Source organism: Oreochromis aureus, linkage group 23 (genome assembly GCF_013358895.1).
Source record: "Oreochromis aureus strain Israel breed Guangdong linkage group 23, ZZ_aureus, whole genome shotgun sequence".
NCBI classification, from domain to species: Eukaryota; Metazoa; Chordata; class Actinopteri; order Cichliformes; family Cichlidae; genus Oreochromis; species Oreochromis aureus.
This window is the reverse complement of record NC_052963.1, coordinates 44,584,157-44,601,377: the sequence shown is the minus strand read 5'-3', so window position 1 is coordinate 44,601,377 and position 17,221 is coordinate 44,584,157. Positions and strand designations below refer to the sequence as shown.

The 17,221-nt window shown below is 42.1% G+C and overlaps 1 protein-coding gene across 3 annotated transcripts in view; it reads right to left on the bottom strand.

Annotated features, from left to right (window-relative positions):
* The window catches only part of cep350 (centrosomal protein 350), a 33,956-nt gene that overhangs the window by 13,977 nt on the left and 2,758 nt on the right, over positions 1–17,221 (bottom strand). For 2 of the 3 annotated variants that reach the window (XM_039606386.1, XM_039606388.1), the window contains exons 3-26: positions 17,148–17,191; positions 16,904–17,009; positions 16,590–16,755; positions 14,882–15,486; positions 14,658–14,771; positions 14,322–14,450; positions 12,252–12,371; positions 9,714–10,438; positions 9,455–9,573; positions 7,852–8,876; positions 7,566–7,719; positions 6,982–7,151; positions 6,636–6,822; positions 4,753–4,895; positions 4,498–4,661; positions 3,790–3,900; positions 3,493–3,633; positions 3,167–3,306; positions 2,720–2,824; positions 2,382–2,602; positions 1,990–2,207; positions 1,548–1,826; positions 1,288–1,437; positions 919–1,079 (exon numbers count right to left, since the gene is read on the bottom strand). In XM_039606386.1, the coding sequence (XP_039462320.1) occupies positions 919–1,079; positions 1,288–1,437; positions 1,548–1,826; positions 1,990–2,207; positions 2,382–2,602; positions 2,720–2,824; positions 3,167–3,306; positions 3,493–3,633; positions 3,790–3,900; positions 4,498–4,661; positions 4,753–4,895; positions 6,636–6,822; positions 6,982–7,151; positions 7,566–7,719; positions 7,852–8,876; positions 9,455–9,573; positions 9,714–10,438; positions 12,252–12,371; positions 14,322–14,450; positions 14,658–14,771; positions 14,882–15,486; positions 16,590–16,755; positions 16,904–17,009; positions 17,148–17,191 (5,497 nt within the window). The remainder of the gene's footprint in view (positions 1–918; positions 1,080–1,287; positions 1,438–1,547; positions 1,827–1,989; positions 2,208–2,381; positions 2,603–2,719; positions 2,825–3,166; positions 3,307–3,492; positions 3,634–3,789; positions 3,901–4,497; positions 4,662–4,752; positions 4,896–6,635; positions 6,823–6,981; positions 7,152–7,565; positions 7,720–7,851; positions 8,877–9,454; positions 9,574–9,713; positions 10,439–12,251; positions 12,372–14,321; positions 14,451–14,657; positions 14,772–14,881; positions 15,487–16,589; positions 16,756–16,903; positions 17,010–17,147; positions 17,192–17,221) is intronic. The other variant, XM_039606387.1, reaches the window with a different exon arrangement.

The following is a 17,221-nucleotide window of genomic DNA, read 5'->3' as shown; positions in this document are numbered from 1 at the left end:
CACGGAGGCAGGACTGTCGGAGAGCTGGACAGTGACTGGCTAACGCGCTGTAGCAGAGACAGCATCGGGTCCGCAGGGAGTGGATTTAGTGTGGGACTGGTGAACGGCGACCTACCGAGCAACGGAACTGTAAGTCAGACTTTTGTGCTCTTACTGGGGAGAAGAGGATTTTTCTCCATCGTCCGGCGTGAGCAGCAAACAGGCCTGCAACAAGTGTGAATGTGAGTGTGTGTGGGGCCCATGTGTGAATATTGTATGTTTAGTGGATTTATATAACGTGTTTTGGAGTGTATATTAGTGAGTCACTTACCAAAAGGTGATAACATAAGTTGGGTTGTTTAATATAATTTGAAAGGGAATTATTTCATTTATACAGTGTATTTCATTTGGTTAAGGAATTGGAATATCATTTGAGTTTAAAAAGGGATGTGTTGTACAGTATTTGTCTCTGCCCTTACGTTCAGTAAACGCTTTCGCTTTGTGTTAAAGAGTTGTCTGGGGTCGTTTTTTACTACTGGTTAAGTTTAACTTGTGTGTGGTAGAAGTATCGGTTTTGTACTCGGTATCGGCAAGTACTCAGATCCAAGTATCGGTATCGGATCGGTTTGAAAAAATTGGTATCGTTGCATCCCTACATCTCTGTCTTGTATCCTGTCAAACTAATATTAAAAAGAAGACATTCATAAACTACGATACCTTTTCTTTTTAATGAAGCTATGCTATCCAAGAATATAGCACTAATGGAGGGATGTCTTTACAGGCACATACTAAAAGCAATTCAGATTTAAATCAAAGTAAAACTAAAGTTATGTTGAAAAATAAATTAATACATGAATTCTTATCATTCAGTGGGGGGGCTTGTCAATAAGGAGACAGCCAAGCCCAGTTAATCCATGAAGATTAAATTAAAGTCCTTACTTTTCATCCATGTGAGAGCGCATCTTCTTGAGCTTCTGCATGATGCTGCTAGTCTCACTTCCAGAGACAGAGAGTGAGGGAGAGGGGCTGCGGTTATCATCAGCATGCCTCATATCTGGGGAAGCTGGCTCAGACCCTGGGGTTTCTGACACCGGGGTCTCCTAGAGGATGATCGACATGCGCAGAAAGATTGAGAATTAATAAGGGAAAAAAGAAAAGAAATGAGCACACCGACATGTCTGGTTAAATGTACGCTTTCTTCCTGTATTTATTCAAGACTACCTGTCACAAACAAACGACGAACTGAACTGAAATCTCCTTAATTCGCTTGTTCTTCTACAGGAGCTGATAAATGACCGAGCTACTTACAGGAGGCGCTTCAATCCCAGCACACTTGAGACGTTCCTTCAGCCTGAGTGTTGAGTTTCTCATCCGTTCAATCTCCTCCTGCTGTTTCAGCAACAGCTGCCTTTCCTTCCTCGCAGCTTTGTTGGCCTCCTGAAGTCGCCTGATCTCAGCCTGAGAAAATGAGCACAGCGAGAGAGAACACTGCTTAGTAAGAAATGGTTAACATCACAGCATTCAGTGAAGCTCCCTCAATGTAACTGTGTTTTTGCCATCCCCAGTACCTGCTCCTGCTGTAGCTTTAAGAGAAGGCCTCTCTGCTTCTTCCTGATTGGTGGCATTTTGTCATCCTCTCCCTTATCTCTCAGCTTCTTTTTCAGGTGCTCTAGCCAGGCCAGCTCTGTTCTGGTCTTCTCCTTGAGTGCTTTCTGGCGAAGACGCAGCAGAGAGCTCTGGTGCTGCAGTCTTACCTCCTCATCTTTCATGTACTGGCGAACCATGTCCATGGTGAACTGGGAAAAGCTGTCCTGTCCACCAGAGAAGGCTATATTTGAGTCCTGTGACTGCAGGGGAACGTGAAAATGAGAAGACAGTGAGATATAAGAAGGGACAAAGAAGGAAGAGAAACCATAAGTTCAGTAAGGAACAGGTAAAGAACAAGTAAAAAGTGATTTCAGTTATATAGCTGCATCAAGTGATTGTGCTGGCCAGTGTTTGGACTCTCACCTTAAAAGAATTGTGCAGCCCTGGTCCTGAAACCAATGTGCTGTGATTGGCTCCATCATCCTCCGACTCCTCGTGGTGGCGGGATTTTTTCTCCATAGTTCCCCGGCGATGTGCCTCAGATGGCAGAAGAGAGCGGAAGGAACGCTCTTCTATCTCGTCTTCTGTCATGGACTCGTCAAACTTGAGCGAGTACTCTGTGGCCACTGATGTACTGTCTCCTGAAGGGGGAGAGACCAAAAAAAAACTCGGGGTCAAGTTTTGTTTTCTGACATAAAAATCAAAGGTGGGCATGATGTTTTTATATTTTCCTCTGACAGTGGTGATATCAGCATCTAGCTGTTGATAAGGGGGAAAGAAAAAACTTAAGTGCATGTCGAGTTTTTAACTTTTACCTTTTTCATCCAGTACAGATGGAATACTGTCACTGCAGATGGAGTCATTTGCTGCTGCTGCTGGAACTTCCTCTTCTATGGAGCTGCTGGCTGCTTCCTGTTTTGGCCTTTTCTCAAGTCCACTATTCCTCCATTTCCCCTCTATGGCCTCTTTTTTCATCTGCTCCTCATGGTTTGATAAGTGATGTGATGGGCTGTGTTGGCTGCTTGAGGCAGATCCACTGAGGGAAGGGAAAAAAGGCATATTGAATGGGTTTGTTTCAATTCGTATTCCACAAATATAATGAAAAAAACAAAAACCTGCAGACATGGCACTGCATAAAGAGACTGACTGGTACCTGAGATTCGGTTTCCTGAATGATAGTGAGTCAGAAGGACTCGCGCTCAGTGAAGAGAGGGGCTCCTCTGACCTGGTCCTTCTGTTTGATGGTTCACTCTGAAAGCTGTAAGAGAACAAGATTATAAATTTAAGCCTTCATGGGTAAAAGGGCTGACAACACTTGGGTTGTTAACCCTAATGCATGTCCAACTAGTTGTTTATTATTATTAGAGAATAGTGAATATTTGAACAGTTCAAAGGTGTGTCCAATAGTGAAAACTCCACCAGTTAAGGCTAGCATGTCAAAAGTCAGCCACAGCTTTGCACAGTCATGTGATAACATGAGGTGAAGGGTAATCTTTAATTCGTCAAGCGGTTCCCTGCAAAAGCATTTTTGCTTTGCATGCCCATCGCTGTTACGAAGGATATAAAAATCAGAAACTGACAGGGATCGTTTGGAGTGTACCTGTCAGAGTCTACGTTATCCTGTCGATGCTCCATCGAGAAAGTGTCATTTTCTTTTCTTTGCTCCACTGTGGAGGAATCAGTGGCAACAGGAGGGACAATCACACTTCCTGACATCTGCGAGCGGACTAGTTCTGTCATCTGATGAAGTAAAACACAATGAGGCGATCAAAATGTATGACCTTGTGACTCTTAGGCTGGATGTTATGCTTTTTCTCTTCTTCCACTTATTTTTTCCTTTACTGTTATTCAACAATCAATCAGCTTTTGCTGTACAATTAGGACAGAGGCTTTTTCCAGGCAGGGAGAAGGGAACTGATTGCTAACCTCTTTGATGTGTCGGGCAGCATCGGCTGTGTACTGCGCTGCCTCAGCCTGTTGAGTCATCATCTTAGTAGTTGATTCCTGGAGGCCTTCCAAAGTCTCTTTTTGAGATGCTGCCAAGGTTTCCTGCAGTTCTATATGAGCCTGGACAAAACCATATACATACATATACATTACACAAACAGAAAAGCAAAGTACTCATACATTGGAAATTAAAAGGTTATAAAGCAAACGTTGAATCTATTATCCACAAATACATAAACATTTTGTTGATTCTTGCGAGCTGATTGTGTGCAGTACCCTGGCCACTCTCTGCCGGTTTTCTTCCAGCTGTAGTTTTGTCTCAAGAGCTTCTCGTTCGGCCTTGATCTTCAGCTCGTAGAGCTCACGTTCATGGCGCTGCTGCTTGGCCTGCAGGGGCAAAGTTCACAGAGTAGGTCAATAAAGTGAAATACAGTAAAACAGCAGGTAATATTCTTGGTTACACCACAGCTGGTGCTGCAACTAATACAATATTTGGAAATAAAAAGAAAACTTGGAGAAAAATATATTTAAATACTGACCTACGTTCAAAACATTAAATCATATTTCATGAGTCAGAAAGATTAGAGAAAATTTGTAATCCTCTGAAACTTGTGATAGGTAAGGATTAATGTCACAGCTAATATATATCTCCGGCTCTCTTCCACAGCATGTCTTTATCCTCTCTTCCTTCTCTCACCCCAACCGGTCGCAGCAGATTGCCCCGCCCCTCCCTGAGCCTGGTTCTGCCGGAGGTTTCTTCCTGTTAAAAGGAAGTTTTTCCTTCCCACTGTCGCCAAAGTGCTTGCTCATAGGGGGTCATATGATTGTTGGGTTTTCTTCTGTATGTATTATTGTAGGGTCTACCTTACAATTTGAAGCGGCTTGAGGCGACTGTTGTTGTGATTTGGCGCAGTATAAATAAAACTGAATTGAACTGAATATATCATCACATTAGTATTTCATAGGAAACATCTCCTGCTTTACCTTGAGCATTTGGGCCAACGATGCACTCTCCTGCTGTGCCATGGACACACCCATTAACCTTTCCACATCCCCCAACTGTCTGAATGACTCCTCAATTGAGTCCAAATAATGGAGTTCTGCTGTCATACGTTGCTGCAGGACACCAGGTGAATACTGTAGTTCACCTGGGAGAAAGGAATGAGACAAAGGGAGTGAGACATACATAAAAATAGATATACAAATAAAAATAAATAAGCAAAAGAACTTTATTTTTACCAGTGGACTTGGTCTCTGCTCTACCACCAGGAGCTAAAGTGCCCGTGTTCTGGTTGGACGCATTTCTCAAAAGCTCATTGGGAGATTCTGCTGTTGGAGGAGACCGGGGGATTGGAGAACTAGTAGAGGAAACCAATCTGGACCTGCAATAACAAAGCGATGAAACATCATCAGTATATAGGGTTTGGTGAGCTGAAATCAGATGTAAATGTCAGAGTTAGCAACATGTTTTAATACATTATTTAATACTGAGAACAGAAGGGGAAGTGGGAAAAGCAGGCATCTGATATTTCACAAATTGTTGCAAAACTGACATTATGAAACTGGCATTACATATACAAGATATGTATAGATAATTAAATAAGGGTTTCTAATATTCACTTGAGCATGCTTTACAAAAATGGTTGCCTGTTCTGAAGAACAGGAGCAGAATGGCAAAATGATAAAGAGCGAAACAGCCTGGGTCCTGCAAAGGTTACAAAATATCTCTTTCCGGCTGTGAGAGGTCAGGGTTGTGAAATATGAATAGTTTTTTCAGAAAGAAGGGGCGCCTAAAAAATAATAATACTTTCTAAATCTGTACAAAAAAAGAAGACAGTGGCACTTTTTTTTCCTTTGATCAAAATCTGCACAAATTACCGTAATATATCATAAATTATAAACAACGTCAATATTAAAACAGCTGTCATATGCATGGATAATGACATGAAACCAACTTGTGAAAAGTCAAAATACTACAGAGGGTGACTTCCCTTAAGAACATTTTTAACTGTTTTTGTCTCACCGAGTTAAAGAAAAAAGAAAAGAAAAGTGCATTATCAATAATAAAAAGTTTATAATTCTCTCATAAGTTTCTTCCTTTATTGTGGAAGACACACAGACCGTGCAGAATCCCAAGAATCTGCCACCTGGGCTTTGGAGTACCATTAGGGGGCTCAAATATCACTGCTTCACAGTGGGATTAGAAGGGAAAAAAGTCTCTTTCCTTCTCTCTGGGAGCAGGCCCAAGCGGTGGTGAAGCTGAATGACCCGATCAACAACCCTGTGGGCCTCCAAAACAAAATAAGCAGTGTTTTCTGTCTTGGGTTGAACTACAGTGCGGTCCTGTTGCTGGGCACTATGCGGCTGCTTAAACCCTCAGGCCCTCAAGAGAACAGCAAACCACAAGACTGCTTAGACTGGCAGCCTCAACTGAGGCCCCTCAAAGTGTAGTTTAGTAATCAGTCATGCTTAAATACATTTACTTTTGGTTAATAAATAACAGTATATGCGCCAAGTGGAATTTTCAGAGTGGTTGGAACAGCAACAACTGAGGTTGCCTAGTTCAGAAAATATCCAAATTATTCCTGAGTGCACATTTTTAAGAGAATTTTAGGTTAGTTTGGAAATACTCTGGGAAGCAAACAGTGTAGCTGGTGTGTGGCTTCCTAGGTTAATGTAAATTTTACTTCATACTTGACCTGCATCCAGGAAAAAAAATAAAATTAAATGTTTTAGTTTATGGAGCTGGGCTGCATCCAGAAATAAAGAAATATATTCATGCTGTGATCCTAAATGAAAAATATATATATAAATACATCTATAACCTACCACATTCAGACAGCAAATATATACGTCAGTGTAAGCCAGAAGAGCCACCATGACACAAAAGCAGTGTGGCATTAAAGCTTACTGAAAACCAGGGAGGAAGGAAATACCAGAGATAACTGAATGTGAGGGCAACTTTAATTTGTATGAACAGTACGCACCATTCACATCCTGCCCTCAAACAGTTCTGTACATACTTCAGTTGGATATCTTGGAAACGATCTTAACAGAAAAATCTGCAGATTAACATATCAGGTGACATATTTGCAGCCTTTATAGCACTGAAATAAGCTTACTGTTGGTGAGAATAGCCTGAAGCTTCCCCTAGTGTGTCATTAGAGTGGACACTCTTGGCCTGGGTATGGGAAGAGTTTTTGTCTGAGCCTCCCTTTCTGGATTCAGACGATAGTGCTTCCGAGGGTGGAGAGCAAGAGCTCCTCTGCTCCTCTACAAGAGTGGTGTCACTCTGATCTGATACTGTTCCTGCAAAGAGACAAAGCTTTGTTCTTTTGCCACTTATGACTCCAAAGACAATTTAACTGAAATTCAGTTAATAAGCTTAAATTTATTAATTAAAAAAAGTTTACAACCTGGTCATGTCGGAAAATAATCATTACAAAAATTAAAAAACAAAAAACTTGCCTCTTTTTCTGGCAGCGTGCCTGGAGAGGGGCGAGGAAACAGGTGTTGAACCAGAGGAAAGGTGCTGTGAGTGATTGGATGACTGAAAGGATGAATGGTGGGAGTGACTGCAATCTGTACTTTTTTCATAAGGTGACCTCCTCATCAGTTCTTCAAAGTGATTATTCACACTAACAAAGAGTGCAGAAAGAAATCGTGAGTATTGGACTTCTATCAAGAGCATATCTCCATTCTGAGTTCTGTTCACTCAAAATTTACAGAAATACATTGGTTGAACACAAATAGCAGTAATATGTTGTCTTCTACTATAATACATGGAAATATGGATAACATGACTTCAATAATAAGGATTCTATTTATCAAGTCAAACCTTTGTGAGGACACACGGATCAGTTTTTAATCAGTTTCAAGGTCTTTGATACGACACATACAAAAATAAAGCAAGGAAACAAAAGTGATCCTGAAAGTTGGTCTTTACTCTAAAAAGCTGAGGAGGACAAATGTTTGTATCTGAGAGGGCTGGAGAAACCATCCGTGTGACATGAATGCCACCCAGTGGTGACTTTGAAGATGTCCTCAGTTACCTGGGGGAATTGGAGCTTCTCTTTATTTGCCCACTGGCTTTGCTGCTATGTGATGATACAAAGTCATCTTCATAGACTGCTGCGTCTCCAGGTCCATTTCCAGAGGCCACAGAATGGGCGGAGGGAGAATTCCTCTCCACATTTCTATCACTCACTAAAGAACAAGTTGGAGACAGAACACACATGACCTTATCTAAACTGACTGCTAGTGTTTTGCATACATTTATATGACCATTATGGTTTTCATATTAAAGGCATCATGGGAAGCTATTTTATGCATACTCACATGTGAACTCACCTTTAACGTGGCTGTGATGGTTTTTAGTGAAGATGTTGATTACGCTCAGAGGGCTTCCTTTGTTCAGCTCTTCCCAAACTGCTTTGTCCCGGTCCTGCTGTGCAAAGGATAAGCTAAGGCCTGAGCATTTCTCTGCTTCCCGCTGGAAATCCATCAGTCGCTGGTAATCCTTTCTTTGACGTGCACAGTAGTCCGCCGCTTCCAGGCGATCTGCTGGTCTAGGTACATAATTATATCTAGAGGGGTGAGGAGGACTTTGCTCATCCTCAGAAAAACTCCCTTCACTCAGAAGAGGACCCTCACTAATAGATCCACCACTCGAATCATGGAGATCTGTCCTGTTCTCCCCCTCGTCCATGATTTGTTTCCTTTCTGATATTTTATTCATTCTTGCTTCCTTCTCCAAGCCATTGACTAGCTTCCCCCTTTCTTGTGTGTAACTGTTAAAGATGGGATCGATTACATCAACAGAAGTCTGTTTACCATTCTTCAGCTTCTGCTCCCTGAAGGAATGCAGACTGCCTGCTCCTGGCAGAGCTGTGCCATTGTATGAACTATAATTTGTGGTAGTCAAAATCTTCTGGATCCTCAGAGCCATGTTATCTTTTTCTGTGTCACGTGCTGCCGTTCCTGCCCATCCATCAACAAGAACAGAGGGCCTAGGCGCTAAAACAGTATCCATATCCATTGATGTTGCATTACCGTAGTTGATGCCTTCCCCAGCAAGCTTCCGTGCCTCACTTTCTATGCGGTTAGAGAGGGATGCAGCTGTGGCCCTGATGGCTTCGATGCGGGACATTTTGGACCGGGACCTGCCGGAAGGGGCTGTGGCTGGTCGCAGGGTTTTCATGCTGTTACTAGCAGCCACTTCTGCCTCTATTCTTAAGAGTTGAGAGAAGAGACGGTCATCATCAGATCCTTGAGCAGTGCCGCTGGGTCCAGTCAAAGGTCTAACAGGTGGGTACAAACGTTCGTGATGAGGCAAAGGGGCAACTCCAAGATCAAGATCAACCCTGTGACAAAAAACTTTTATTAAAATGTAAGAAGACAAAAGAAGACTAAACATATTTAAGCGCAACAATCATGGTAGGTAAGGTAAGCAAACGGCAAAACTTCCACAGACAGTAGTTATGGTTTAGAATTAGTTTCAAAAGCTTCTATAGAAGCATTTCAGAGAGTCCTCCACTTCATGTTTTTAATGCATGTGAATGCAGCCATTCAAAATAATCATCCTGTACTTTGGTGGTAATAGATGGTAAAAAACTGATAGCAGGCTATGAGGCTATTTGTTTCCAGTCACTTATTGCAGATGTTTTTTATCGTGCACTATTTTTGTTTGTTCCTGTAATAAAACACCCGTGGGTTATTGCATGCGATGCTCATAAAACCAAACATCTGACAACAAACTTTTTTTTTGTTTTTTTTCAACAGCCAGATGATTTCCTAGTTATCAAACAAAGATCATTTCAAGAAGACGGAGGACTGCGTGTACTGGCAGGTTGTTGTTGTCTATTTGTGTTCAATGTAGTGAGCTTGTTACTTGTGACAGAGGTAAACACAGTTTTGTACTTGGGTATGAGCATGAAAGTACCTAGTTAATGGAGGTGGTGGATGATCATTCAAAGACCTATCACTGCTTGATGGGCTCTGGGGTGCCTCTAGTCGTTTGTTCTCTTTGTCCGACTCTCCTGAGGGCTGGTACATTGGTCTCTGTAAAAGAATATATCAACAACACTTATTTTCGTTTTATTTTTCCAGTACACAAGTGATCACGCCTTTGTTTTTTTTGATCCAAAGCAGTTTCCATGGTTTTATAAATGACATTACCATGTATCTGTGACTATACTTACCAGCTGAGTAGAAGGAACTGCAGGGAGTGTCTGCATGGCCCCTTCGCCCAGCTGGGCCTCCTCCATCAGCAGTTTGTTGTAGGTCTCTTGTAGTCGCTTTTGTACAGGGGCCACAGGAGTCTCAGTGGGGATTGTCACAGTTCTAGCAACCTCTCTTTGCTTCCTGTAGAGCTCCTGCAGTCTCTGGTGTCTCCTCTCCGATTCCTCCCTCATCGCCTTCTTCTCGTCCGCCTGACGCCTTTTTCTCTCTTCTTGTTGCCGGGCAATGTACTGGCGTACTGTATCTGCATCATAGTGCCTTTTCTTGTGCTTTGCGTCAATTATGTTGGTAGTTTCTGGATGATGTGTAGTGGGGCTGGCACTGCGACAAACTCTCGATGAGCCATATGCTGCCGCAGTAGTTCCCCAAGTAGAGACGGGCGTCCTTGTTCGTGACCCTGAGCCCCCTCTCCCTCTCCTACCACTGCTGCTACCCCGGGACCTTTTTCGGGCCCTCTCGTCCTTCTCAGCTGCTTTGCACTCCAGCTGAAGGTCATCCAGTATTCCCTGGATGTCTGCTGACAACAGGTCTGAGCTTAATCCTCCTGGAACCTTGTCCTGAGGGATAGATGTTGGTGTGAGGTGGCTTTGTGACTGTCCCTGAAATCCACTGCACGGCCGCTCTGTGCTGTTTGGGCGTGATCGTCGCTTTGATTCTGAGCGTAGATCTGAGCGGTGGCGGGAATCTGGTGAATATTTCCAGAAAAGCAGATATATCAGTAATTCATTCACAATGTAAACAATGACGCACACTAAAACAATGTGTTGTGTTGTTAAATGACTTCAACCAAGAAAGACTCCTGTTTAATAATAAGTGTAATATCAACTTGACCTTTTATTGTCATGTTTCGGCTGTGTGCAGGCAGGAGAGGGACCCAAACGCAAAGCTCACCGAGACAAAAGTGAACTCAAAACACTGCTTTATTGCAGGCTAGCACAAAAAAATATAACAAAACTAAACTGGGACATGGATCACTAACACACAGGAAAACACAGCCATGAGGGAGACTACGACACTGACAAAGAGAAAACACAGGGCTTAAATACACAGAGGGATAACGAGGGAATTAGACACAGAAGGAGAGCACAGCTGGGAGTAATCGGGCTGGACGAGACAAGGGAAGCAAAACTAGAAACACTGACATGAGACACGGACCTTCAAAGTAAAACAGGAAACACTGACTGAACTCTAGACATGTAACTTAACAGCAACTGGGGAGACAGAACATAAGAACCTGAAACATGGTACAGAAAGGCACAGAGGCAACATGGAACACACAGGGAAGCCATATGACAGAACTTAAGAACTAAACTTTTGATAACCCTAATTGAAACCTAGGGAACAACAAAGACAGTACAACAAGGACTCAAAACATAAACCATAATATACAAACACAAGATCTCTTCAAAATAAAATAGGAAACATAATGAGACGCAGACATGACAACCAGAACTTGACAACGTAAGACACAGACATGAAACACATGAAGAGCAGGGGAGACTTAACAGGGGTTGGAAGACAGGGGGAATCTAATAACAAAGAACTAGAAAAACTCATGAGCTTAATCATATAAACATCCAAATAAACTAAACTCAAAACACTGGGTCATAAGACCCAGGACCGTGACATTTATGCCAATAAAATGAAATATTTTATGATAAATATCAATAAAAACAGGTTCATCTCAGCTTGAAAAATGAGAGATCCTCCAACATGTGTCTGCAGCTGATTAAAAAATTCCTAAGCTGAAGAATCAGACATATGCATATGCACAATAAATGAGGCTTAGGGGAAGGCGTGCTATGGCAACTCTAATCTGGGCCAAATCGAAGATTCCCATGTCGTATCTAATCCAGACTTTTTTTTTGTTAAGACTCCCCTGACATCCCCATGGTACATGCTGCATGCACTTGGGTCAGCCTCTGGAAATCAGGTCATGTCTTGTGCATCCAACCAGAAAAGCCAGTCAATTTCTATTCCTTCCGGTCAGTGGTGGCCAGTACAGACACAGCGAGCAAAGACAGAGTGAGGTGTGGCTGTATGTAAGTGTGCAGCAGAAGCTATGGACTTTATTTAATGATATTCCTTTGGTAGGCTCTGTTTTCTGCATTGCTGTCAGATGTTCCAGACAAATGAAACTACATGTCTTTGAATTTCCTTATAATATTTTCAAACTACTTCATCACAGATAATAGCATCGAGAAATGTCTATGTATTTCAGGAGTTAAAAGGCTTAAAGTGACATAGTTAACACAGGCAGATTTAAGCAAACTGAAAACAGTAGATTTTTTTTTTTAAATGAGGTGCGAGAGGGTTAAAAATCTGGGGTACAACCTAGTTTACACTTCAGTGATTCTACACGTAACTGAGTGGAGTCACACTGACACGCTGTGGGTGAGTCTTTAATGTTTAATAGACTTCTAATGATCTTTTCTGTCTCTATGCTATTCAATTTAACTTCTTTACTGTTAGGTAAGAGCTTAGGTTGCTGTGCTCACCTGTTCGGCTCAATAAGTCAGCTGCATGTAGACTGTCCTCCTCTCTGGGCAGCTTAGGAAGTGGACCTAGTACCATCTTCACCAGCTTCTGGCCCTCTCGCCATGACGCAGGGCTGATCGCTGCAAAGTAACAAAGTTCACACGTGAGACTGTGTGCTGCTGAAGAGCAACTGAGTATTGTCGCCCTTGGCCTCATGAAACATAAGCATCTATAGATCCACCACCAGAATAGACACACAGCTAAGAGAATGAAAGACAAGCAGCAGTCTGACTTTCCTTTAGTGGGATTTAAATGATTATTCAATCAAATACTATTACAATTAAAAAAAAGTTAAAAAGTAGTCAGTTTCTCTAAGTCTATTTTTCAAATCACTTAAGTTGCTGTGTGGAAGAGTTGATGCACCAAAGGAACAATGAGTGCAGAATACTGATTTTGCAAAACGGATATTCTCCTCCTTGCCTTTAGTGAGTACACAGCAGGTACAACACTCTCAGCACAAAAGCAATGTCCCTCTATCTGAAATCTCTAGAGTACTCTCCACTCTGTATTCTCGTGAAGAGCAGTTCTCGGTAATGAAGCTGTACTTCTGCTCACCCAGCAGCTGTTTGTGCAGGGTGAAAGAGCACACTGAACCTGGCCACAGATCTAAGAGGGCTATTTATAGAGTTGTGAAGGAAAGAGAAGAAACCACAAGACCAAAGAGAGCTAGAACACAAGATAAAGATCTTTTACAGCTTTTAGGGTAGCTTGACTCTGTTTTTTTCAACATCATTATTTGTTTTCATTTTTGCCGTGGAAAAAAAGAGGAACTACATGAAACAGGATGCCAGTTAGAGTCAAAAAGCTGAAGTTGGTGTCTTAACCTTTAGTAAGCTAATTCTGCACCAATAGCTGACAAATCAAAGGGCCTATACCTCAAAGCAAGATTAGTGGGTTATCCATATCTTAATGTAGAACACTTTTAATGAAGATAGATTAAGCTCAAATGGTGACCAATCAGATCTCTTAAAACAAGAAATCACACAAAATCCAAACATGTACACAGGAGTCTATTATAAAGAGAGACATAATGAACAGCAGACAGAGACATATGTGACAACTGAGACAAACTTGTCTGTCCCACCCTTTCAGTTTCGTGCTGACGAAAGAAAACTTCCTTCCAAACCAGTTCTTTAAAAATGTAGCTGCTTTTACATTCTTGATTCATTACAGCAGCTGAGAATACCACCGGAAGATTTTACCATGATAACTTTAAAAAAAACAAAGTGGCACATCCTTTGTCACTAGAAAAATAATCATTTAGCACTCTTTGAGTAGTAATGCGACACTTTGGTCAGGCAGACCTTAACATTACTTTCTAATTATTGAAGATGGATAGCAATCAGACACATTAAATATGTACTTTGATGGCAACTTGTTGAGGGGGTGAAGCCCTGCTATGATCAGGTTTCACCAGTGTGTGGGCACAATTCTACTATGCTGGTGTCTGTATGCTACTAGCTGGCCACAAACTGCATGTCACACATGCTGGACATTTCTTGAGAGGTTCGAGTCTTAACACTGCACCAGCAGCCAGCAATACACTGCCACAGACACACACACAGACCTGTTAGAGACAACTACAAAGATCAAAAGAACACACTAAATACTAAAGCACAAACACTTGCAGGATGTTTGGGCAGGCTGCCTGCATGTAAACAACACCGATTAAAAAAACGTAACATTACTCTGATTGTGCCAAAAGTTTACAATGTGAAAGCTTCGAAATCGCTACTCAACTAAAACTCAAGTGTGCGGGGTAAAGCAACAACAACATCTATGAATACATATAAAAGGGAATAAAGGTACATAATAAACGCTGTATATACCTAGAGTGCAGACAGGAAATGAGCAAAGCTAGGGGAGAAGAAAGTACCACAGAGATGGTTCAACATTTGAGGCTCTTGGTTGGCAGCAAGTTCACTGACCCGTGCCAAAATCCTACCAGACTGTTCCACTTGCTTAGCTTTCCCACTGTCACTAATTAAAAATAGATCAGAGGGCCCACACATAAAAGAGGATTATTATACCTGGTTTTGGATTTAGGTCAGAGGCAGGGGCAGCTCTGTGGACCTTCCTAATGGTTTTGGGAGGCCTCCTCTCTTTGGACCTGTCTGCTCTCTGTTCCCTCTGCTGTTGGTGCCTATGTCTGGTGCTCTCTGAAGACATAAAACACATACAGAGTATAAGCTATACAGCCAAACAGATGGCAAATTCTAATATTTAAACATATGGGATATTGTAAACCAAAGGCTATGCATAAATCTAGATTTATGCAGAATCCAAAACACTTAAATACAAAAATCGGTTGTGTTTCAAAGCTCAGATAAAAACATCATGACATGAAAAGTGTGTTTTGTGTTTACCAGCAAACTGCTCCGACAGGTCTCTGTAAAATTCTCTGCTGAGGTTATGGAAGTCCTCTTCCTTCCAAACCTTCCCATCAGGAGTCCGGATCTTTGTCTCTGTACTGTTGAAACCTGTGAATAAAATGATGGTTTAAATAAAACACAGCATCCTGTTCCCTGCCATACAACTCAAATCTGTCAGAAAGGTTGAATATGACGAACCTATCCTACAGTGGAGATACCTTTGTATATAGGAGCAGGTGGTCCAGCTGCTACTTTGCGTATTTTGGCTGTCGGCTTGTTGCTTTTACCAGCATCATTAGTCTCAACAAATGTGGCTAAAGGCTGTTCCAGATTCCCCATCAGCTTCTCCCTCTCTGCAGCCTCCTCCAGATGTTGTCTCTGCCTTCGAATACGCTCTTTGAGTTTCTCCAGCTTGTCGTCGGGTTGATGTCGTCTTAGGTTTTCCAACCGCTGGGAAGCTGAACCAGGGCTGGTGGATGGCGTGCTGTCCCCTTGTCGAAAAGAGCCTGGGGTGGAAGCAATACATGGGCTTGACTGTTGGCTATCCATGCCAACTTGTGCTTTGGGGCTGCTTTCCTTAGTCCTTATGCTATCCAGGGCTGGCTGGTCATTGAGGTAGCGCACCTCAGTGCTCTCCCGACCTGAGGAGCGTGTGCTGTCTAGGTCCTTGTCAGCCTCCTTGTCTATGGTGTGTTTCTGGTAGACCAGCTGGCTGGGCAGAGAATCCAAGCGGGGAGGAGAGGATGGGTACAAAGACCCTGGCACCAACTTCTGACTGTAGGCCTCTGGCTGAGAGGAAGGATGCGGTGGTGGGGTGGCCTCTCTGGACAGAAATCAGATTACATGGGATCAAGAAGAGGATCAAGATTTACTTTTAATTCATTGCTCACTGAGTTTACAGAAGAACATACTTACTGGCGACTATGGTTTATAGAAGGCTGGAAAAATGGACTCCACCAAAATGTTTAATGAGAAAAACTGAAAACCTGTGACAACACTGAAATAATGATTTGGATATATTAATTTTTAGTAATAAATCTTAACACTGCCCGCAGTGCACAATGAGATCGTATGTGATGCTTTCTACATATCATGGACCATTAAGTACATACCAAAACAAAAACAAGTCTGATCCAACTTCTTCCACTTCCCATACAATATTGATACCTCCCAGTCAGTGTTAATATTTAATGAATTAATGAATTAATCATTACAGATGTTGAAGGACCAGCGTCAGGCTTGATTTAGTCAATGCTTTCCTAACACTGTAAAATAAAATGTAAAGGATAATTACATCCAGAAGAAACTGGTCTGACTTCAGTTCAGTGTTAGAGTAACATCAGACTGCATAATGCTAATTTCTCCTTTTTCTGCTTGCACTGAGAGTACATGTGTACGCCACGCACGCCACACACGCACGCACGCACGCACACTAACTGAGTTGACGACAGGTTATGTTACCATAAGTTACTACAGAAGATTCCCAGTAACTGTTACATTGTACATAAACAGAAAAGGTGAGTAGGAAACATCATTGTGGGAAGTGTTAAGTCACCTGACCCCACTCTGCAGTGACGTAGAAAATTATTGCAAACGTACAAAGAAAAAGCTGCTGGTCCCGCAGTTCACTCTTTGCTGTTAGCATCTTCTATGCTACGCCGTTTCTCACACTAGTAACATATGAGTAACTTATGCGCTGTATAGTATGCGCGCGCACATACACACACGCAGTAGCAGAAAGCATTAACAAGACACCATGTGCATCTCACAATATGTCAAAACTCCTCAACCACTTTGGTCTAGAGAGAAAATTCAAATGGTTCCTGAAAGATGAGTTATTTTATAATTTTATAGCCAAAAGCAGCCAGGCGGCTTTGTAAAGGGTAATCGATGTTTCATGAATGCATTTTAGTTAATTATTAGTACCTGTATGAGGCCAGCGGTTCCCTGAATTCCACGCTGTTGTTTCTTCTGACATTTCTGTCCTGGGTGGTATTCCTCAAGGGGCTACGTGAGCTGCTCTTTTCTGGGCTCTGCTGACTTCGACCTCTGGGCTTTGAAGACCCTCTGATGTCATCAACTTGTCGTCCATCTATCATAGAGAGCAATCTCATTAAAGATCATTACAGAACTCACAAGTGACCTTGTATTCAGACTGTAGTATACCACAATAAAAGGAAAAGCCAATTAGCCATAAAACAATTTACAAAGGACAAGTTTTCTATCTTAGAATAACCCACCTCTGTGGTGGGCCCTAGAAGATTTCTTCTTGTTAGAGTCAATGACAGAGTCCAGGATAACTCCTGTTCCTGGAGCTGCTTCTATACGATTTTCTATGTGCCGCAACTACAAAGAGGAAATACAATTGTCAGACTGTGCGCATACTGCAAATTCGATTAAACTGCTTCTACAAAAAAGACAATGATTTAGGAAGAGCTTACAAAAAACACAGTTTCAACAGAAAACCATTTCAGTTGTACTTACAGCAACTTTGGACTGAGCCAAACTTTTCCATGCAGCTGTCAGCTCTGTTAAAGTGTAACAGTGAACATAAAATG